The following is a 24981-nucleotide window of genomic DNA, read 5'->3' on the forward strand; positions in this document are numbered from 1 at the left end:
GTTATCTTTTTACATTGGTCAATTCTTATTCATGTTAATGAAGCAAACCAGTTTCCTCCATAATTAAACATAGCTCTTTTCCCTAGCAATGAGATAAGGGTAAAGAGCTAACATTTATATAGTGTTTTAAGGTTTGCAAAGCACTTTACATGTATAATCTCCATTGATCCTCATAACAATCTTGTGAGGTAGGTACTACTATTATTTCCATTTCATAGCTGAGGAACTTGAAGCTGAAAAAAGTGAGTGACTTGCTTGGGGCCACAGAGTGAGGGAGTATCTGAGGCAGGAGGTGAATGCGTCTTCATGATTCTGAAGTCCAGTATCCTATCTACTATATGACATAGCTGCCCCTAAATAAAGCTGTTTCAGTGCCAAGGAACAGTGGATTGTAGTAGTCCTGGACCAGGATGTATTCTAGCAGAGAACACTAGGATATACCTGAGTAGCAAGAACTGATTAAAAAAAAAGTAGGCAGGCAAATATGCCCCCCTTCCATATCTTCAGATAATCAATAATGCAGTGGAAAGGACACTATGCAGTTTTGTGTTACGAAATCTAAAACAAGCTCATGGATGAATGAATTTGAAAAAGTATTTACTTATTAAATACTTACAGTATTGCCATATACTGTACTAAAGCAAAGACAGCCCCTGATCTCAAGGAATTAATCTTCAAATGTAGTGGAGGAGGGAATACACACAAGGGACTGGTGGTTAGGGAGGGACACTGGTCCAGAATGTTAAGTAAGGCTGGTGAAGTGAATGAAGCAACCAAGGAGTAGAAGAAATGTGCCACTTGCAGGAACAGAGGCAGAGCTGACTAGATTACAGTTCTATAATTGGGGGAGATGGAGAAATATCTCTATTCTTTCTTTGCTTAGTCTTTTTTTTTATCATTGTCATTTTATACTTTCTTATACATACATGTATGTATGCATGTATGTATGAATGTATTTATATGCTGGAGCAAGGCTGCTGGTGAGACTGCCAAGATGATCTGGCTAAGGACAAGGGTGTAAAGTGAAGAATTGATGAAGTTTTCCTGAAATAATGGATCAAAGTGATAGGGTAACCAAAGTAAATGGCTCATAGAACAGTATCCTGCTTAGGATACTTTCATATCTAATGGTATTCAAGTTTATAGTACCAATGTTTTTATTTCTGGAAAAAGTTTTGTTGTGTGTTTCCTAGCATCCTTCTTTACCATCTCTTCTAAGGCAGCATTATCATTAATTACATTAATTCTGTCGATGAACTTTTATGTATATGTGTTATGGCAGTTGGGTGTGGAAAATGATCTGAAAGCTCTTTGATTCATATTCTTCCTTCCTCTTCAACCCACCAGCAATCAAACTTCCTTATTCTTATGGAGAGTTTTACTTTTCTGCCTCTAGGCTTCCCTAACTTTTGTCTTAGTTACAAAATGTAGCCATTTGCATCTTTATTCTGGTGACCTAGTCCTTAATCACATACATATTTATTTCTCAGGATAATTACTTTCTTCATTCAACAAATATCCATAGTATTGTAGAATGAGCACTGGAATAAGAATCAGGATACTTGACTTCTAATCTGGACTCTGGAGGCTCAAGCAAATCATAATCTTTTGGGGCCTTAGTTTCCTCAAAAAGAAAGTGACAAGGGTTGGCCTAGATGGTCTTCCATGGAGAAAATAAGTAGCACAAAACTGAAGAAGGGCCAAAGTTGTCCTGATTTTCAAAATAGAGACAAGAACAGAGTCTGGAAACCATAAGTTTCCTTAAATTCCTTTTTGTTGTCACTTCAGTCATGTCTGACTTGTTGTGACATCATTTGGGGTCTTCTTGGAAAAGATAATGGAGTGGTTTGCCATTTCCTTCTCCAGACTTAAATTCCTAGAAAAAGCCTAAAACGTTTTATTAAAGAAATGGTTAAACATCAAGAACAGGTCAGAGAATGCTGTAGATACAGTGTACCTAGGTCTAGGCAAAACTCTTAAGTATCTCATACAATTTTTGAGAAGATGGAGAAATGTAGACTAGACAATACTATCAGTAGTTGGATTTGGAACTGGTTGGATGACCAAAGTCAAAGAATTTAATGTCAGTCTGGTAGGAGGTCTTCAGTGGAATACCTTATGGATCTATGCTTGGACCTATGCTGTTTAATATAATTAACAAATTTGCAGATGACACAAAGCCAGGAGAGATATTAGGTGATAGACTCAAAATCCAAAAAGATCTTGTCAGTCTACAGTACTGGGTTGAATCTAATAAGATGAAACTCAGTAGGAATAAATATAAAACATCTTGCATTTGGTTTAAAAAATTTAACTTCAGAAGTAGAAGATGGGGATATCATGATTCAATAGGAATTGGTCTGAAAAAGGTCTGGGGTATGTATGTGGATTGTCAGCTTAACATGAGTCAGCAGAGTGATGAAGCTGTTAAAATGCTAATTCAAGCTCTGGCTACACTGAGAGAGATGCAGTTTCCAAGAATAAGGTGACAATCCTTCTGTACCACTGTTAAGAAGAACATTAATAAGCTGGAGAGTAAGTCAATAAGCATGTAAGTGCTTATTATATGCCCGACATTGTGTTACCATCTGGGGACACAAGAGCAGGCAAAAAAACTTCCCTTAATCTCAAGGATTATACATGCAAATGGGTCAGATAATATCCAAGTACCAGTACATAAAAGAAATATACAGATCTATCATAAGTAATTTGAAAGAGGGAGGAGTTAGGAACTAAGGAGACCAGGAAAGGCCTCCTGAAGCAGATAGATCTTGAGGTGAGAGAGGCAGAACATTCAATGAATAGGGGATAGCCAGTGAAAGATGGGATAAAATTCAGATCATTTATCAGATAAAGGAATATCAGAATTTATGAACCAGCACATGGCATACACGTGGGTGCTAGCAACTTCAAGGGTATGCTCATCTCTGTGTGTACTTAAGGTAGAAGAGAAATATCTTGGCAATTAAGTAGATTGAGGTAGGAAGTTACAGCATTTGAGAGAATCTTAATATATATAATGAAATTTCCTAGCATAAGGGCAGGAGTTGAGTGGGAAAGAAAGACTGTGAGTTAGGCATTGAACTTATTGAGAAAGAAAGAGTATCTTGGTGGTCTATAGGATGACAGTTATCAGAATCTGAGTTGGGTGATAAATTTGGACAGTGTGAACCTTAAAGAAGGAGACTGAAGTGGATCTGGAAGTGGCAAAGGGAAGCAAAAAGTATCTGGACTCTCTCCAAAAGAACAAGTTAAGGTGGCTTAGACAAAGTATAGTCAGTACTTGGTATCAAAGGAAGCAGTATTGTTGGGAAGAAGCCATGTCTCTTTGAGGGAGGGAAGATGGAAGAATGAGGAAGGAAGGTTTATGATGAACAGCTTTCTTCATTCAACAAATATCCATAGTATTGTAGAATGAGCACTGGAATAAGAATCAGGATACTTCACTTCTAATCTGGACTCTGGAGGCTCAAGCAAATCATAATCTTTTGGGGCCTTAGTTTCCTCAAAAAGAAAATGACAAGGGTTGGCCTAGATGGTCTACCAGACCAGTCTACCACAACCAGATAGTACACCAAATGGAAATGCATGAAATAAGACATGAAGAAGTGGACCAGGTGGAGCAGAAAAACTGACTCAGTTTATTTTTCTGAGGGTACAGGATATATAGAGAAAATCCATCCTAACTTCAAAGGGTCCTCCCTGTGAGACACTCCCGAAACATCTGCTAAGGATGTGATAACATACATTTCCTCCTTATCAGAGTTCCTAGATAGAGTTGTAAATTCCAAGGCTTTTTCCTGGCACCTGTATAGAGGAGTGAATATGTAAATCTAAGGTTCAAAGAGTGAGAAGGAATGTCTCAGGAACCTCCTAACAGGGAGAGATTGGAAAGCTGTGTTTCTTAATTATTGAGCCCTTTGGGTAAAAGCCTGGGCAAAGGTCAAACTCTGTCCTGTATCTTAAACCCATATCAGACTCTTAAGATCGGCCCTCTACAAACAGCAATGTGTTAATTATGGGGAAGGTATTTTGGAGGGCATAGTGGAAGGGATAGGTAGATTTGGAGTGGAAACTTGGGGTGGGGCTGGGGTTGAGATGGATAGGCATAAAGAAGTGGTGAATTAAGGATGGAGAATCGTTTTGGAAGAGGACATTTAGGATGCTGAAGGGCCTTGAGTACATGTCATATGAGAATCATTGGAAAGAAATGGGACTGTTTACCGAGAGAAAAAGACATGGTGCTAGGGCACAACAGTATCTGAAGGGTGTCATATGGAGACTGGATTTGTTCTTGCCAGAGAGGAAAACTAGGAGCAATGGATTAAATTTGCATACGGACAAATTTAGACTTGATGTTAGGAAAAATTTCCTAACAATTAGAGCTGTTCAGAAGGGGGAACAGACTACTTCAAAAGGTGTTGGGTTACCCCTTTCTGGAAGTCTTCAAATAGTGGCTGAATGACTGCTTGTCAGGTATTCTTTTTGGGTATGAATTGGACTAAAGGGGCCTTCCAACCAGGAATGTGATGATAAATGTTTAACAACTGGCTATATGAAAAAAAAGGATGAGTGACACACTTTTAAGTTTAAAATGCATTATTAACATTTTATCCATCACTTTCTTGAGTCTAAACAATAAACAAAACAACAAATTAAGCCCTGATTTGTAGCATTTGCTGATTTCCAAGGCGTAAATGCTCACTTTGAAAATTTTACAATTGGCTCTCATGAGCCAGTTTCTAGCTGACTCCAGGGGCACAAGCACACCCATTTCCAACTCTCAATTTCTGTGATTTCTGTGAATTCTACATTCCTTTCTAGCTTTAAATTTTATGTTTTCCAAAGAAGAAAGGAAAATGATGAAATGTGCATGCTTATTAAGTATTTCCTATGTGCAAAGCTTCATAACTAGACATTTTTGCAGCTAGGGCAAAAGGCAGAAAAGATGCTCTCAGTTTGGAATAGAAAGTGGAGAGGGAGAGACAGAAACCTGAAACAATGGTGGGAGGAAGGCTGGGAAGAGCTCACACCTGTAGCTCATCTGGTAGTCTCCAATTCAACAAGCATTTATTTAGTTAACAACTATATGTTCAAGGCACTATACTAGATACACAGACAGAACCAAAAACATGTCCTAATCTCCAAGTGTACACACACTGTTAGGAAGGGGAAGAGGATATAACATGCCAAGAAATAAGTATATTCATAACACTTCTGATAATCTAAGGGACAGATAGGGGGGAATAGGAAAGGCTTCCCATAGAAGGTAGTACATCAGCTGAGACTTAAAAGAAACCAAGGGAGGAAAGAACACCCAGGAAGAGGGGATGGTCAGTAGTATCAAAAACTGCTGGATTTAAGAATGAAGCCTGAGAGAAGGCTTTTGGATTTAGCAAGAGATCCTCAATAACCTTAGAGAGAGTTTTAGTCATCAGTCAGATCTTAAGCCAGATTCAGAGTATGGAAAGCTTCTGTTTGGTGTGTGGCTGTGACAAGGAGAGATATAGGAAATACACACTGTATTTACAAACTAGGTGCTAAATAGCATACAAAACCTATTTATGATGGCAGATGTATGTTTGAGAAGTCCAACGTACCTCTCCAATTACTTGCCTTTCCCCTCTATCACCACCACCATTCTTAGCATACAGGTATGCCTTTAGTATCCATCTTTCTATGCTGTTGGTGGGGGAGGCTCAGCCCCAGGCAAGGGCTTGGATTCTTCAGAAAAGGGAGAAGCTAGTAGAAATATGAGCTTAGCCACTAATGGAGGCAGAGCTGATACATACCTAAATGTGGTCTGGCTTATACCTATGACTGTGACTATTGCTTCTCACCAGGGTACCCACTTTACCACAAGAAGGTTTAGGATTAAGCTTGTTGTCATAATTACTGGGTTTTCCATTTTCCATACCAGCCCTAGGCAGCTGGTATCATGGAGTGGCGGAATAGTCTCTTAAAGCAACAAATTTTCATCGTATCTCTGATTATCAGGATTGGGTATTAAATCTTTTTGTCTGACACATTAAGGCAAGTCTAATAAGGGGGAAGCACTCTTTATTCCATAAGTTTCTTGGACCTACCCTTCAAGATTTGACTGATCAGAATGGACTACTCTTGGATACAGTTCCAACTGATACTCTCCAGCACCCAGGTCTCAAGTTTTTTGCTCCCTCAAAAGGACTGGTGAAAACTTGGGAATATGGTGTAGATTCCCTCTAATTGGCAAGTTTCCCTTCCCTGAATGGTTTGGACAGCTCCTCAGAAAAAATCTGCAGTTAGTGAGAGGGGCTTTGCTTTTTAATCATAGAAATGTAAATTTGTTGTCATTATTATTATTTTTATAACTATGATAACCTGAAGTTAACTTGACAAAAAGGGATCCTTTGGCTTACTTAGTTGTTATTTTAAGACCTTCGATGAAACTGAGGGGAAGTCTTCATCCAATGTACATGGAGGAAGATGGTATGAGATGTTTTTAAAGGGGTCAAAATTTCGTGCTGTTAGAGAGGGGCAGGTTTTAGGTGGTAAGCCTGGGAACATTGTAGTTAGGGGTGAGTCCTAACATTAACTTAGACATCTAAGATATCCTAGGTATCACTTAGCCTAGCATAGGCTACATGTAAAAGACTTGTAATTTTTTAGCTATCTTAACTCAGATGGACCATCTCTGTGACGGGGACCAGGAATAATGTTGGACATATCACCTATTCAATGGACCTAATGTTCTTGGTGCTGTTCCTGGCCATCATGATTATTTCATCCCGGAAGACTTTAATGACATTATCTTTCTGTTTTTTAAAAAAGATTGTTTATGTTGTTTTATATATTTAAAAAAAATTAAGCTTGGTCTCTAGTTTTCAGAATTGCTATATTATTTTAATGGTGATTAAAGGTCCCCCAGAAAATTATTGGAACCTTGTCACCATGGCAGGTGGGATTTAGTGGGATTTTGGGATGGCTTCTGGGGCTCTTGTCACTGGTGTAGCCATAGCATATAACTCTGCCTTGGTTTACCTTTACCTGGTTCTTTGCAGGCCTTGTAGTTTGGTGGGAGAAAGGTTTAAGAAATGTTTCCTACAGCTTGAACTGCTAGCAGAATGCTTTCTTCAATTACAGATTTTGGAATGGGAGTTTTATTTTATATCCTTTTTCATTCTAGTATTATATGTTTTTAAACTTTAAATATGAAAATGATTTTAATTAGATTTTTATGGTTCATGAATGTCTAGTGCATTTTAAACAAGAAAAATCTTGATACACCCATAGGAAAGAACTGCTGGGTAGGGAGATTTATAGTCTGCTGAAGCCAGCTGGAATCTGTGGACAGAGAGAGAGACAAGTATATAGTTTTCCAGTCTTCCTTTACCTTCCCTGTGTGCAGGCATATAGCTCACAGCTGTGACTTTGGCTTGAAAGGGAAGTGTCCAGAGTGTTAAAACCAAAGTGGCCGGAGGAAATCCTTGTTTCTAACTCTCTTAGATCCTGGTAAAAGGATGGAGTATGGTACCCCTTGTGGAGTGTGGACCCACAGCTGTTAGTGCCATGACAGGCCAAAATTCTACTACTAGTTATGGTTCTGCAAAACACTATATAAAGAGCTGAGGAGATTCAAGAATAAGGCATTGTCTTTACTCTAAAAGAACTTACAATACAGTAAACTTTTTTCCTTTCTCCTCCAAATATATTTACCGAATTTTAGAGCTAAAATCACTACTTATCAGTCATTTATATAAAATACAAACTTCAAATAGTCTTATTTTGTTTTTTGTTTTCTTCTCTTATTTCATGCCAGCTCTTCCTTCAGTCTGCTCAGGATTGTTTTAAAACTTCCCTAATGTAGTATCATCCCCCAAATGCTGAAAAAAAACTTAAAAAGACTATTTTTGTAATGATCATTTGCCTATCATTTGCATCATCTCTCTCTATAACTGAAGCTTAGGGTGTACCTCTTCCAGGTAAATGCTCACTTACTCTATTCTGCAAGTCTGACTCCAACCTTACCTTCTACTCACTTCTGTAGTTGCTTTATTAGCCTAACTTTGGTTGATATTAAAAAAAAACTATAAGCTCCCTGAAGCAGTATTGTGTAACCCTTTAACATGAAACTTAAGGCCCAATAGTGCATGCCAATGTTCCACATTTTCAGTTTCACAAATTTCATCAATAAATTACTTTTACAAAATGAAGTTACTTAGTTTTTAACTGATATCCAGTTTTTTAAGTTCATTTAATATTTCACAAAGTATTTAGTTTTGGCAGTTTTGGATTGTAGTGCAGAAGCTGAAACCACATTTAAATGCAAAACTGTAATCATGTGATGAAGTGAAGCAGATTAATTTATAATACTGCACTAAAATTAATATTTAATGCACCCACTGAATATGGTGTAAGACTAAAAAAACCCAGTAAAAATTGAATAGAAAGTACTCTATACACATATCCATGAAAACCAAAGTCTAAAAGTTTTTTTTTAATTCAGGAAAACAGAAAACATACCTAATAATGCAAATTCTGTTCACATGGTCACAAAAAAGAAAAATGTAAAAAGAATGACATTAAAATGACAGAAGAATGTGGGGAACGTGGGAACTTGAAAGCAAAAACTGAAAATGAAGAACACAAAAGTTTAAGTATGCTGTGGGGTCCATTTTTTTAGTTGACAGATAAAATTTGGCATTCTATATAAAATATTAATCTTAGTATAAAAAAACTTTATAAAAATTATACAAATTTAATCACGGTTTTGGGCAATTAGATACAAAGACGAAAAAATTTGGTTATAAAGAATTTTAAATCATTTTTTTTTCTTTTCCTTTTTTTTTAACTTCAAAGTTTAAAAATACCCTGGAAGAAGCATATATTGTTGCACTTTGGATTTTCTGTTGTATACTTAGTGAACCTGCTAGGTCAGATAACTGCTGATTGTCTATTTGACCTTCCCATTCTTTCGTTTCCTCTTCTTTGATTAATAGAGGTTTTCCAAGTGACTGACCAACAAGCTGACATACTTCTTGAGCCTTTCGCCATGCATTCCCAACAGCACAAAGACAGACTTGGCGTCTTGGGAATAAAAAACACAATAATATTAATGAAAATTAACAAGCCATATAACAGAATTTTTTTTTAACAATTTGCTTAACTTACCTAAGATTTTCAATAGCTCCTGGTGTATGGTAAAACTGAGGAGGACTGATGATAACAGAACTATCTAGCTTTTCAACAAGAAGGTTACAAACATCCTGCATTTTTCCGAATTCAGTGAATGTAATGCAGACCTATAAATGAAAATGAATTAAAATTATCTTTTTTTGTGAACTACATTGTTTCAAATTTCTCTGAGTGTAAAGAAGAAAAGTAAAACACTAAGACATAAGTTTGGAGTAGAAAATAGTACAAAAGACAAATTATAATTTAGTAGTCAACTTGTATTGATTAAGCATCTATATGCCAGGCACTAAGCTAAGTGCTAGGGATACAAAGGCAAAACTCAGTCCCTGCTCTCAATGAGCTCAGTCTAATCAGGAAGATGACATTCAAACAAACAACTATATACAAAAAAGATATATACAGGATAAATTGGGGGCAGTCTTGGTGGGAAGGCACTAAGCAGTACTGTCTATTATCCTTTTAATATGAACTGGAAAAGGCTTATAGCAGTGTGTTTTGAAGAAACTCAGGGAAGCTAGGAAGTGGACATTAGGAGGGAAAGCATTCCAGGTATAGGGGTAGCCAGAGAAAATACTATTTTAGAAACAGGAAGAAGCCCAGTATCAGAAATGGTATCAATATAGTGGCAGAAAAAGGTTAAGGTGTAGGAAGACTAGAAAAGCAGTAGGGGACAGGTTATGAGTAGCTTTGAACACCAAATAGAATATTTTATATTTGATCTTGGAGGTGACAGGAGCCCTTGGAAAGAGTGTGTGTGTGTGTGTGTGTGTGTGTGTGTGTGTGTGTGTGTGTGTGACGCAGTTAGAACTGAACTTTATGAAGGTCCCTTTGAAAGCTGAGTGGAGGATGGATCAGAGTTGGGAAAGACTTGTGACAGGCAGACCAACCATCAGGAATAGTTTTGACAGCTTGCACAAAGGTGGTGCCAGTGTCAGAGAAAAGAAGAACATACTAAACACATACAACATATATTATGAAGGTAGAAATGACATGACCTGACAAATGATTGGGTAGGGGGGAGGGGAGTAAATGAAAGGAGTCAAGAATTGGACCTTGTGAGTCTAGGTGACTAGGAGAATGGTGGCGCCTGTGACAGTAATAGGGAAGTATGGAAGGGAGGGAAGGTTTTTAGGAATGATGAGTTAAATTCTGGACTTGGTAGGTGTTTAAGTTGTTTATGGGTCATCCAGTTTGAAATTTCTAATAGGCATTTGGAGATTTGAGACTGGAGATTGGGAGAAGTTTAGGGCTGGACAAATACATCTAAGAGTCACCTGCATAACATGATAACTGAAACCATGAGAACTGATGAAATTACTAAGTGAAATGATAAAGAGAGAAAGAGAATGGGGCCCAGGAAAAAACGGGGCCCATGGGGGACACCCACATGGACTCACTTATATCTATATTCTCTCTTTTAATAATGCCATTCAGATCTTGAATTATCACTTCTAGGCATATGTTTTTAAAATTTATATCACTACTTCTCTTCAGAGCTTCAGGTCCCATATTTTGGGTTTTTTTTTTTGGGAGGGAGGCATTTGGGGTTAAGTGACTTGCCTAGAGTCACACAGCTAGTAAGTGTTACGTGTCTGAGGCAGGATTTGAACTCAGGTCCTTCTGACTTCAGGGCCGGTGCTCTATCCACTGCGCCACCTAGCTGCCCCTCCCCATATTTCCAACATGCAAATTTCTACATGTGTCTCATATTTATATGTTTCATATTTCTAAGTGCTATTTAGATGTCAAATCAACACCTAAAACTCAACACATACAAAGCTGGATTAATCCCATTGCCCTCAAAAATTTCCCCTCCCCTTAACATCTCTGTATCTGTTGATAGCACAACCATCTTCTCATTCCCTCAGGCTCATTACCTTGGAGTAATATTCCCCCTCGTTCATCCTTTATAGCCAATCAGTTCCTAAGTCCTGTTCATTTTACTTCAGAAATCTTCCTTATATTTCCTTTTCTTTTGCTTCAACTACTCTAGGTCAGACCTCCATTACCTCAGATGTGGATTACTGTAAGGAGCCTTCTACCCAAGCTTTCTGTCTTGTCTTTCCCTATTCCAATCTGCCCATTATAACGTTTCAAAATTTTGCCAGGAATTGATGCCAACAGTTTAATTTAGCATCCACTACTCCCTCCCCCCTTTAAAAAATCAGTACACTTGTCCTTCTTTAGTCCTGAGGTACATTCCCACTTTTCCACAATCTTTCCTGATCCCTAAGAGTGACTCAGCAATCACACCTTACAAATTCTAATACCCTGGGATGTAGTTCAAGCCTTTTGATCTGAAATCACTGAGGAAAGCTAGGTGCTCACTTAATATTTCATCTATCTGAGATTTCAACTTTTTATTATATATTTTGTCCTAGTCTCTACCATACTAAAGATCATTCTCCTTGAAAGAGAAAACAGAAGCAAAAATTTAAGTTTTGCCTTCTCACTGCCATCTTTTGTCACTCACTGTCACAGCCACAGCTGCAATGAACAATGGTCCTATTCAGTTCTTGATTCTTCTCCTTTTCCAACATAGCTAGAAAAAATCCCTATAGCATTCATTACTAGTCTCAACTTATTATTAACTTTAACACCTGATACTTTTTAAGGACCATGTCACTCTTTTTGTATTCACCCTAAGTTTCCCGCCCTTCCCTCTTCTATACACAGCTTCCTCAAGTCTGAGCTGCTTGATGAATTCCTGGTATAACCACAGTTTCACCTTTTTTTTTTTCATTTCATTTCATTTCATTGTTTTTTTCAGTCTTTAGAATTTTATTCTTGGGAGCTTCCCATCCCTTCTGGGCTGATTTCCCCTGTAGAATTTGGTGCCATGTGATATTACCTGTATATTTTTTTCTACGCTATTTGAAATCTTGGGAGCAGGCCAGACTATGGTCAATTTCCTTTTCATTATCACAAATTCTAAGATTTGTCACAAGCCTCAAAATTTTCCAACCAGTTCCTCTTTGTTGGTCAAATTCAAAAGCCTTCCCTCCTAATTACTTTGCATTTGTTTTTTCTATGTTTTCTATGTTTTGTATTCACCTATTTGAGTATATGTTTATTTCTCTTTACTAGAATGTAAGTAACTTGAAGGTAAGGGACTATTTAATTTTTGTCATTGTACTCTCATTACATAGCACAGTTGCCTGGCACACAGTAGGGACTTAAAATTTTGCATTGCTCTAACACATATCTGGATAACTGAAGTTCCCCTATAACTACAATATCATACATTTATGCTAAGTTTGTGATCTATTTCCTTCTCCTGCATAGGTGGTCTGCTATTTTCCTGGGATTATTTCTGATTGCTATTGCTCCTTGCTCCAAGTGCTCTCTGACACATCTAGGTTCCTGGATTTTCTTAAGAGTACATACCTTCTTAACTGGGGAATGGCTGAACAAGTTGTGGGGTATATGAATGCAATGGAATACTATTGTGCTATACGAAATGATGATCAAGCAGAGTTCAGAAAAACCTGGAAAGATTTGTATGGACTGATGCCGAGTGAAATGAGCAGAACCAGGAGAACACTGTACACAGTAACAGCCACATTGTGCAATGACTAACGTTGACAGACTTAGCTCTTTTCAGCAAGGCAAGGATCTAAGACATCTCCAAAAGTCTCATGATAGAAAATGCTATCCACATCCAGAGAAAGAACTATGGAGTTTGAATGCAGATTGAAACATACTATTAGCTCTTTTTTTTTCTTCTGTTTTGTTTTATTTCTTCTTTCTTGTGGCTCCTCCTATGGGTTCTAATTCTTCTTTACAACATAACTAATGTAAAATGTTTAATAGGAATGTATACGTAGAGCCTATATAAGATTGCGTGACATCTTGGGGAGGGAGGTGGAGAAAATTTAATACTCAAAAGCTTATGGAAGTGAATGTTGAAAACTAAGAATAAATTAATATTGAAAGTTAAAAAAAAGAGTATATCTTCTTATACTCTAGGTTACTGCACTGCTTTCTTTATTATACTACTTTTGAGTAAGTCATAATCTTCAAGAGCCACATTCCATTCATAAGTCCGATTCCCCAAACTTGGAATTTACTTAGGAAAAAATGCTTCCTTGCATTTGGACCTCTACCTAGTACCTCTGCTTTATGCATCTGCATATACACTTCTGAAGCTATGAATTTTACTGCTGAATTTCTTCTTCTATGAAGAAAGCCTCATCTATTACTTAGCTCCAAATGTTCTGGAGTCCTTTTCTTTCTTATGATTGTTATAATCACCTACTCTTAGCCATTATCTGATATAAATTAGAATTCTCCTATGCCTCATCAGATACTTTTAAAAAAATACCTCTCCTATTCTTTTTTTTGTCTTAATTTCATTTTATTTGCATGTTAATGTCATATTTATTCATATACGATACGTTTTTGTTTCTTCAATTGCTTTTGGATACCCTTTTCTTTTTAGCAGTCTCCTCTTCTGGCTTAGGAATGATTTTTCCACCCCAGTAAGAAGCATCTCAATATGGCAAGGAAACTTACATATGGGTTGATTCAGTCATAAGCTCTGTAAGTATGCTTATGCATTTTGGTGAGCTGTTGATCTGGATACGCTCAATGACAAGACAATCTACATCCAAAACTTTCGGATTACTCAATGAAGTTTTAAGCCTGTACAGCAAAAATCAAATACTTTTTGAGGGCTAATGGCTGTGTGTCCAGCCCCACTCTTGAGTCTGGGCATACCTGACAAATCTATTACTTTATTCATAGAAAAGAACATGCTGTTCTTTTATGTGGCTGCTTTCATACGCTTGGTATACTTTTGGATATGCATGTCCTTGATAGTCTGGACAGTTTCAAAGAGTATTCCTGAAGTGGACTTGGAGGTTTTAATCCCTTGATTTTCTTGATTTTGTGGAATTATGGGGAATAAGAGAATACCTGAGGTACACAGAAAGAGGATATTTTTCTATTCTTTCAAGAAACAGTTCATTTTCCCTGACAATCTGATGTATTCCTTTTACCTCTTCTTTTAGTACAAAAACCAACTTGTACTTTGTGTACCACAGCTATTAAGTGAATTGGAAAAAAACCCCACAAACATTGTGTACTCTCTTCAGGGCATAAAATTCTCCATGCATCCCTTAAACAGCAAGCTTACGATGAATACCCAAATTTAATCCCTTGCTCTTTATTAGGCCAGTCATACCATCTAAATACTTTACTATTTATTTTATTTTTATGACTAACTACTACAAATGTGGCTTACTTTGGCTGCCTCCATTTCCTCATGACCATCCCCCACCCTGCACCTCCTTTTAATCTAAAATCTGGCTTTTATCTTTAACCTTTCACTGAAACTTTCTTTGGCCACTAGTAATCTGCTGAAACCCAATGGAATTTTCTTAGTTTTTATATTCCTTACCCTCCCAGAATTATTTGGCATTGGCAAGACTTACTTTTCTGCAAAAATTTCTCCATTTAGTAGAATTTAAACTCCCTCAGTACAGGAATTATATCTCTATCACCTAGCACAGCATCTGGCACATAGTAGGCATTTAATAAATATTTGTTGCATTAACTTGAATTCTGTGGAACTGCATTCATGGTTTTCCTTCTATTCAACCACTCTGTTTTCTTCTTCATCTACAGATACACTTTAAACTCTAATACTTGGTGCTCCATATTAATTTCCTTGGAGTATGCTTACCTTTAACGGCTTTAGTGACTAGATGCTGAACATAGGATTCTTAAACACATATTTTCAACCTTGACTTCTTACCCTGTTTGAAGCTCTCTGCCAATCTATGTTTATCACTTGCTTGGATATTTAGTTTAACTCACCTTCTCTAAGAAATTCTTCTTCACTAACTCCCCCTTCCTCAATTTCTCTAACTCTTCTACTCCTAAAAATATGCATATAATTTGACTTCCAAATGACTTTGCTGCTTTGAAACATTTTGCATGTGCCTATTTTATGAAACCAATAACAGAGCTGGGCACAAAAATTAAATGCCTTTTATCAAGTGACTAAGTATGGCTATATTGAAAAAACCTCACCATTTTGTCACCACATAGATTTGCTAAGCACTCCTACACCACTACATCATTTGGGAAAAAAAAAGTTTAACCTCTCACAAAACCTTCCCTAGAGCCAGGAAGGTGATAGTGTTTTGGATTTTAAAGGACTTCTTTGCATACAAAATAGAATAGGTTGAGAAGGCAATAAAGCAACTTAAGAGAATATACACTAATTACTAATAAAACTGAAAGGAATTGTATCTGCTGCATTAAGAATTATGAATTAACTCTAGGAGATGTCTTATGTGGGGAAAAAAATTCAACTGTTACCACTAATAAAAATTGTTAAATAAAACTTTTGCTTCCCCCCCCAACAAAAAATAACATACTGGAAAAAGATTAATGTAAGATCAGATGTAAGATTTCTAACAATCATTTACAATTTTAAAAATTCCACAGTCCCAGCTTTAAGGAATCTTAAAATCTGATGCCATTATCTTCTATTTATCATTATGGCAGTTCAAAATTTTCTTTTTATTAATTTTTATTTTTCACGGTTCAGGGCCATTCCTCCTTCAATGTGTGGTTAACTAAAAGCCTATTCCTGTTAATATTAACCTCACCTGACCAAAACCTGACTCATGGAATAATAGTGTTAAAGGGAAGACTTTTGACACTAATAAGACACAAATGAGAGGAAGAATGGAATGCAGCATCTCTAAAATCTCCTCCCTAAAATATTTTATTTGTAGAAGAATTTCCCTGATACCAAGTCTTCTTGACATGTAAATCTCCTCCTCTCAGTTATCCCATTGTGACTTCTTTAAAATGCAGCCTCGTAGTTTTGTAAGTGTGGGATTTTGCAAACTAAATGCTTAATCTACAACCTGATTTAGTTCACCTATAGAGTCAGTTTAACTAGGTTTGTTTCCTTAAGGAATATATGAGATTATGACTTTGCTTAACTAAATTGTTCAAATTTTTTGACACTGAAAGAAGCATGGGATTATGAATCTTTTTTTGATAACCTAAAAGAATGTATGAGATTGTAAAATGTAAAAGAATTATTTCTGTCACTGACGTAATTTTGTCTTTAAAAAGCCTTACTTGAATCCTAATCATTGTTCAAGGATTATTTTTTTTACTCCTCTGAACTTTCAGCATAATAAAACCTAGGTTTTTACCTCTATAATTTCTGTGTTGTGGTAGATATATTTTAGCTGCAGTTACCTACCACATGAATTCAAAAAGGAGATATTTTTCTCATAACGCAACCATCTTCCTTCTCTTTACTATCACTGATCCCAAAAATACACCTGTAAGGCTGTAATTAGGAGCAGGCCTTTGATTGTAATGCCATTTTAATAGGCAGTATTACAAGAACATGTAGAGTTGAAATGTTATTTGAAATATATATAATAATCATACCTATGGCCAGTTATCTCATTTGGTTAGGGTTTCATGCTGCCAACAGAAGTCAAAATCTCAAGTTTGATCTTGAATGATTAAATTACCACATATTGCAGAGGACAAGTTGGCACAGAACATAAGATCAAATTAAATTCTTCTGCAAAGAAATTAAATTATTTGGAGGAAGGGAATAACTTCTAAGCTGTTAAGAGATCTATGTTTAAACAGTTATAAATGCAAACTTAACTAGTTTCATTAAAAATAACTTAAAAAATATTTCCAGTGTCTGTCCTATATAGGAAGACCCCCTTCCTACTTTGGCCTTTTCTGTAGTGGCAGCCAGTAGTTAGTGGCAATCTCCCTCAACCCCCCTGGAAGCTTTTGCTTCAAGGGGCCCAGCATAAATTGAATTTAACTGGGGAGTCATTTAAAAACCCTAAATGGTCAATTTATATGCTATTATACCTGATAGCTTTTCTCTATTCTTTGGTCATCAACTACATCCTAGACCTGGGTCAGCTGTCTTGCAAATGTGTGCTACGCATGGATCACAACAAAATGCCTCAAAAAACATTCTGTACTCATTGCGAATCACCTATTGTCAGGTAAGAAAATGAAAAGGCATATATGATACAACTCTAAATTGCTTTTTAAAAACTTTAATAATCTCATACAGCGGGAAGAGACTTAAAAGAGGTCAACTGGTTCCATTTGAGACTATATAGATGAATGCTTAAACTAGCTAAGTCCATCCATTTGAGATTTTTAAGGCTCTCTAGTTATACAGACATATATAGCTATACAGACATCACTAGGATGCATACGGGATTATTATTTTTTAAATATAATCTTAATAGATGAAGGAGGCTGACCTAGGTGGTTAAGATAAAAACTTTCAAAATAACTTGATTCCTAGCTATATTCCCATGAAAAGTAAAACCAAAATCATACCTACACTCCTTTTCCCAAATTAAACATTCATGATGCTCTTGGTTACTATATGAAAAGACAGAGGCATGTGAAATCCCCAAGGCAGTTTGCAACAAAGAGAATAGTTTCTTCTCTTTAAATTCATTAGGAGCCCCCCAAATTACCATACTACTAAAAGATAGTTCATTCCCTTGAAACTAGTAGAATGACACCCAGTGTGAGAAACTGCTTTCTATCTGCAAAAAAAACATGAATCATTTTCATTACTGATTTTGCCTAAAAATGTGCAATGATCTGCCTTAATGAAGTTGGAAGAAGAAACCAAAAAGTAAAAAATCCAAATAATTATCTTTTTTAGAGATATACTCCACATGTTTTGAATTTGACAACTGTGGCTACCAAAGTCCTAATCAATCTTAAAAACTGTCAACTTTTTTTTTTAAATTCACTATATTTTCCCTCCACTATCACTGTGGTCAAAGATGCCACATATTGTAAGAGCAAGAAAAGCTGGGTTTTAGTATTGATTTAGTAGTTCTTGGGTAAGGTTTCTTGCTTTTTACATTTCCCCTTATCAGTATGATTTAAAGGCAGTGGGAATGGTTATTTTTGGAAATACAAAGTGTTGCTGGCAGCAGGGCTAGCAGTATAGTTGAGAGTGGGGGAATGTTGCTGTTTCTGCTGTTTTTCTTCAAATTCAGGCACCCTTCTAAACCTAAAGGGATCATGTAATTTAGTTATATATATGTTGTATCTACAAAGATAATGAATACTTATATTCCTTTTTTTTTTTCTTTTTAGGCAGTTGGGGTTAAGTGATTTGCCCAAGGTCACACAGCTAGTAAGTGTCAAGTGTTTGGTCTGAGGCCGCATTTGAACTCAGGTCCTCCTGACTTTAGGGCCGATGATCTATCCACTGCGCCACCTAGCTGCCCCCTGAACATTTATATTTCAAAATGACCAAAGGCATCCTTTCTGAACTTTCTATGCTAGGAGTTCTTATCCTTTTTTTTTTTGTATTATGGACCCCTTTAGCAGTTTGGTGAAACCTATGGACTTTTCTCAGAATAATGCTGTGAAATGCATAAAATAAAATACACAGGATTATAAGAAATAGCAATAATATTGAAACAGCTATTAAAATATAAAAACAACAACAACAAAAAACCCAACAAAACCAAGTTCACAGACCCCAGGCTGAAATGCTTGTTCTGTGCCTTGTACAGCTGCTGTTTTTCTCCAAATTTAGAGGACTACAAGTTTAAAATTTTACATGGCAGAAAGTAATTATTCATGAACAGACGGGGAAAAATCAATTTTTAAGGCCAGGTGCATAGGTCAATATAGGCTTCTTGATTTCCCCTTCCCCACATCTCAAAAAAAATCCACATCTTCATTCATTTTCTTCTCTTTTGTTTAAGTCTTCTGCTTAAGTTGAAGAGGATAACAGTCCATCTCCTTGCCAAGGTTATCTCTTCCACTTGTGCCTGTGATCTCCTCCCCTCTCCTCCAATCTCTTTTGAAAGCTTGCCCAATCATTTATTGCCTCTAGCTCCTATTGATATTCTTTCCTCGTTTCCTGGCAGTTCCTGTTTACTACAAACATGCTTAGACCTCTCCTAGCTTTAAAACAAAACAAAACAAAACAAAACAAAACAAAAGAAATTTCCCTTTAACTCTGTTACTCTCAAGCTACTCTCTTATACTTCTTCCCTCATTCATTACTAAACCTCTAAGTAAAAATTTCATAATTATCTTCTAATAGCCTTTTTTTAAAAAGTCTTTCATCCTTCTTAGCCTTCAAGCAGAATGTGACCACGAAGGCAGAATACTTACTGATCACTTGCAAAAATCTTGAAGGATGGCTTAAGACTTGACTGGGAAGAGGAGGAAGAAGGTTTTGGGAAATTTTGTAGAAAGAAGTTATGCTTTGAGTAGGGAATGAATAAAAGAATGACATGAATGAAGTCTTGGAGGACAGAAAAAGCATGAGGGATAGTGAAGAGACTGGACCAGAATATTTATGTAGGCAATCATTAAGAAAAACTGGAAAGGTAGGTTTTAGCTCCATTATGAAGGGCCTTGAATAACAGGGTAAAGAGTTTAAATTTCTTCACGCTGAAAAAACGATCAAATGAATCTCCACTGCCTACTGACATAATGAAATAAAGTCTGGGGAAGACAAATAAGGTATCATGTGAAGAATGGATTGGAGGGAGAAAGACTAGGCAGGAAAACTGATTAGGAGAGCACTGTTGATTTTAATGGCATAAAGTGCGAATAGAAAGAAAGGATCATGGATCTAGAATTGGAAAGGTTTTTGGATGTGATCTAGTATAAAACCTCCTAATTGTTCAAATGAGGAAATGGAGGCCCAGAGAAGTTACACAACTTGTTGAAGGTTGCACAGATATGAAGAAATCTAGGTCTTTAGATTCTAAAATACAATGTTCTTTTGATATATTGGAAATAGCACTGGTTCTTGCAGTCAGAGGATCTAAGTTCAAATGCTGCATCTAAAGGTTACTGTCTTGTCACTTAACCTCTGTATGCTCCAGTTTCCTTCTTTGAAAAATGAAAGGACAGGATTAGATGGCCTCTGAGGTCTCCTCCAGTTTCAAGTCTATGAGCTTGTAACCCTGCTTCTTCAAAGCACTCGTATAAACTAGGAGATCATCCATATTCGTGAGCACCATGAAAAATCTTTGTGGTTTAAAAAATATTAAGTGTTAAGAGTAATATAGTATTTTAAATAACTGTCTTAGAATGTGTACTGATAAGGAAAGAATATTTCAATGCTGGGAAAAAGACAGTTCTCACATGAGAATCATCATATTAACCCTCAGTGATTCATGCTAGTGTCATGTCTTACAGCTTTTAAACAATCCATCTGTATTCTGAAAGCCTTGTCTCTCCTCTATCATTTATTTATTGTCTAATGTTGGACTTAATTCACTTAACCCTTCCAGAGTTCGATAACTTCCCGTGTAAAATGGGAACATCTGCACCTTATGTGCCTGTAGTTTAAGCACATCATTTCTTGAGATCTCTTCAATCTCTAAAATCTTTCATTTCTTGCTTGCAGAGTCAGGGTAATGTGTTTCCTGTGATCAGAGGGGCAACACAGACAATATACCAGTTTGTATATTAAATTAATATTATTCTTAGAGGATTAGAAGCTGTCACTAGTATTGTGTTTTAACTATGATTAGAAAATGTTTCTTGTTCATAAGGTCTTGGACATATAAATACATCAATGTGTCCTAAAAATGGAAGAAGTTCTGGGAACCAAAGTCTTAACACTAATTGAAAGTACTGAAAAGGTTTTCATTCTATTCTGCTTCTTTACTAAGATTATTTCTCTTAAGGGATTCCTAACTTACCATGGGACAATGAAATTATACTGTGAAATAAAAGAATATTGAAGAGTGCTCCAATCTTTCATAAACAACATAAGTTCTATCATTTATTTGAATGAAATAAATTTCTTTCTTGGTGTTTTCAGCTCCCTAGTAGAAAATGCTGCTACATAAATCATCAGGTGCCAATCAACTGCTCTCTCCAACCCCGTCCAACCTTTTTGATTTCACTTCAAAAAACTTTTCCCTCCAATAAATCTCATTAAATTTCCTTTAAATTCTTAAATATACCAAATCATAAATGACTTAGAGAAAAACGATCTTTTCTCAACACCATGCATAACTTTTCTCCTATATAAATTAGGTTTGAGGATAAAAATAAATGACAAAATTGTCCCCACAAAGTCATGCTGTTTTCAATTATTTGATGTGATAAATACATACCTCTGCTTCCATGTGATAAGCATTTTCTATTCTACTAAAATCCTTTGTCACAGTTATATTTTTTGCCTGAAACAGAAAGTAGAACAGTATAATTCTTAAAGCCAATAAAACAAACTAAAAGTTTAGCTATTGTATGCTATTCCTCTGAAACAAAATAGAAACCTGAACTTTGGATAACTTACTTAAAAAGCAGGAATGTAGGATATCAAAGGCCCAAAATAAGGAGGATATTCTGCTTAGTTTAAAAAAAATCACCTAAAAAGAGCAGAAGTCAAATATATTCATTCTTTTAAAAATGTACTGGAAAACTATTTCTTAATAACTGCCACTTTGACTTCACCACATAGACACATTAAAAAATTCAAGTGACATAGTGTATGCCTAAGGAATTTTATACAGTAAAAAATATTTAAATGCATTGAGATCTAGTTTTTAAGTAAGGTAAATATACAGGGAATCTTTTTATAGAACAGAAAAAAACACCCTTAGTTTCTTTTTTGCATTCCTTAATTTTTCATATATTATACTGTTCAAAGTATATATGGCATAATAGATGGTACAGTTTAGTAATATCCTCTAAAAATATCCTGATCCCTATTCTCTGGGAAACTGTACAGCTAAGGGAAGAGGGGAGAGAGACAGACAAATGCTAATATGTAATTATTAGCTTATATCTTCTCTTCTTCCTCTTTGCACCTCCCTAAGGTTTTCTGCTGCCCTTTTTTGACACTGCTCTACAACACTTCTACTAAATGAGCGCTACTGTTTCTTATATTTGCACTCGGTTTATTTATATAGTTTTTAAGTTGGAAGGGGTCTCTAATTCAAACTTCTTATTCATCAAAGCTGCCTCTAATATTCATTCTAAGCAGATTTCATCTATATAAAAATGTTAAGTAGATGGAAAGGAACTCTGTACATTGTGATCTACCCAAAATACTACAACCCTCCTTAAAGAGACCTTACTGCAGTTACATTTTTTATCTTTATCTTTTTAAATGGTTCTCACAGTGCCTGACAAAACAGTAGCTATTATCATACTTAATATTTTTTTTAAAGTACCTGAGATATAACCATCTCTACTCTTCTACAGCCTAACCAACCAACTGTACTGTCTGAAACCGGGACCAAAAATATTTACTTTATTTCCTACTACTTAATACATGTTTAGGAGAGGCTGTGTTTTTTTTTTTAACTGTCCTCTCCATGTGAGTTCTATCCTTTTGTTCATGTTATTAAGTTAATTAAATTAAGTTCCTCTTAGTGAATTTTCCTCCTATGCCCAATTTACTCCTATTTCAAATCTTACTAACCTTCAGTGTCTACTCAGATCTAACCCATAAGGCTTTCTTCCCTTACAGAACATTTATTTATCTATTTGGAAGACAAATATAGCAAATAGCTATATCAAAGGTTGTGAGGATCAAAAATTTAACTGATAAAGGAAATCCTTGGAAATAGCAGATTTGAAATGTGATGTTTCACTTTCTTTTCACCGTACACTCTGCAAAGCAATCTTGGGTTTTTTTTTTAATATTTCATACAGGACCAGATTTTGTTTTTACAATATTTTAATGCTATATTGAAATGTAGCTGTTTTCAGAATTCTGTATTTTCAGCTTGTTCCTTCTCACTTTCCAATGCCCTCCCTTCTTTAACTGCCTGCACTAGCACTTATTAGGCATTAAAAAAAAAAGCCACAGGCACACTTTTCGTTAGAAAGTAAGAAGCATAGGGCTACATAGGATAAGCTTATTTTGGCTATCATAGCAACTACTGTGCCTCTGTCACTTATTTTTGAAGGTTACTTGACTGGTGTGAAAGTTATTTTTTATGTAATTGCTTAAAGTTAACTATTAAGGAAACTTTCAGCTTCCTTAAATTGTTTAAAAATGACTTTTGGGCAGTATAGCTATGGGATAAAAGAGGTTTCTTTTCTCTATCTTTAACAGACTTTGAAAATTAATTACATATTAAATAATTTTTGTTGAATGAACAAAAACTTTAGCATAATATATTTATGGTATATTAACTGAAATACTGTATAAAAATCAATCTTATCTGAAAAACTCCCAATTCTTAATGGCTTTATATATTTAAGAACACTGCCATCTTGTGGCTTTGGGCAAAATTGTTAGAAAATAACATTTAGATTTTCTCCTATTTGATTAAACTGCATGCCTCAAATATATGATGGGGTGGAAATCTAGCATTTAAAAAATAATTTCATAGGAAGACTACTGGAAGTAATTTTAATGTCCATGACCCACTTACTAAGTGCTTTGGCTCATATGTCCTACTTAAAAGCATTTTTTCCTCTTTTTTATGACTGCAAGTTTTCAAGAGGAGTTATCCGTTTAATTTTTAATCAGAATATGCTTTAAGAAGATCAAAGAAGAGTTTTTTACTTCAGTTCTTGAGCCTGCTGTTCATATAATTTTCTCCTAGAAAAGTTATCATTTTAATCATGAGAGCCCCAGGAACAAATTTTTTTTTTTGTAACACCTTAAGAGATGTTTTACTTTTGATGTCTACCCACATAGCATATTTAAATGTCTTTTTTTCCACCTACTCTGCCTTCCAGTTTGTTAGGTAGACAATGGGGACTACACAATATAATAATAATGGTAAATAATCTGGAACTCTAATTTCAAATTAAAACCAAATAGCTACATCATCAACAAATATTCATTGAGGTCCTACTATGCACAGGCACTAAGAAAGACAATGGGGAATATAAAAGCATATAACATTAGATTTTTTACTTAGAAGGACTTCTCTTCCAGAGATACAGATAAAACACATACATAAAAAAGATAAGTAAAACTGCAAGGTACCATGTTCTAAATGTCAAATATGTGGTACAGACCATAAGTGTTCCAGGAGTTCACTGGTAGTATACGTTGTATCTTGTACTGAGATTACAGAACGACTGCTAATAAACAAATAAATAAGCAAAAGTAAATTCTGAAGCTGATCTACGAAAAGGGTACTAGACTAGTATCAGAAGACCTGGGTTCCATTCCCTCTAGACAAACATCTCTCCATCCATCTATCTATCTATCTATCTATCTATCTATCTATCTATCTATCTATCTAGTTCCTAGACCTCAGGTTAAGAATACCTATTTTATAGGATCACAGTTCTGGAGCAGGGAGACCCTTCTGGAGTCATCTAATTAATCTCTTCACTGCAGACTGGAAAAGTCATTTCACTTCCTTGAGTCCCTTTCCTTCTCTGTAATATGAAGGCAATATTTTTTACTATTTCCTTTACAGACTTTAGTAGTATTACTACTAGTACCATGAAAGTGATCACATAAATTAATATATGCAAAGTATTTTGTAACCATAAAGCACTACATAAATGAGTTATTTTTATTAGAAAACACTAACATTTTTCATCACAGATGATAAAATTAAAATGGATATATGACATGAATATTAAACATCCTACCACTAAACAATTAGAAGGCAATCAGATCATGTAACTTTTGCAGATATGGTTGGGGGTAAAATATTAACCAAACAAGCAAAAGAGGTAATTACAAAAAAGAAAACACATAATTTTGATTATGTTAAATTGAATAGATACTGCAGGAACCAAATTAATGCTGCTAAGATAGGAAGGCATTCAGTCTCTGCTAAGGATCTGATATTGGAAACA

General features: G+C 35.7%; 1 protein-coding gene across 1 annotated transcript in view; it reads right to left on the minus strand.

Moving 5' to 3' along the window:
* Positions 1-8445: 8445 nt before the first annotated feature.
* IRAK1BP1 (interleukin 1 receptor associated kinase 1 binding protein 1) overlaps positions 8446-24981 on the minus strand; it is a 31113-nt gene continuing 14577 nt past the window's right edge. Inside the window, 3 exon segments of the mRNA XM_020975519.1 lie at positions 8446-9066; positions 9151-9281; positions 21315-21380. Coding sequence (XP_020831178.1) covers positions 8796-9066; positions 9151-9281; positions 21315-21380 — 468 coding nt within the window. The 3' untranslated portion in view covers positions 8446-8795.

Source organism: Phascolarctos cinereus, unplaced genomic scaffold, assembly GCF_003287225.1.
Source record: "Phascolarctos cinereus isolate Bilbo 61053 unplaced genomic scaffold, phaCin_HiC Scaffold_5;HRSCAF=322, whole genome shotgun sequence".
Classification (NCBI taxonomy): Eukaryota; Metazoa; Chordata; class Mammalia; order Diprotodontia; family Phascolarctidae; genus Phascolarctos; species Phascolarctos cinereus.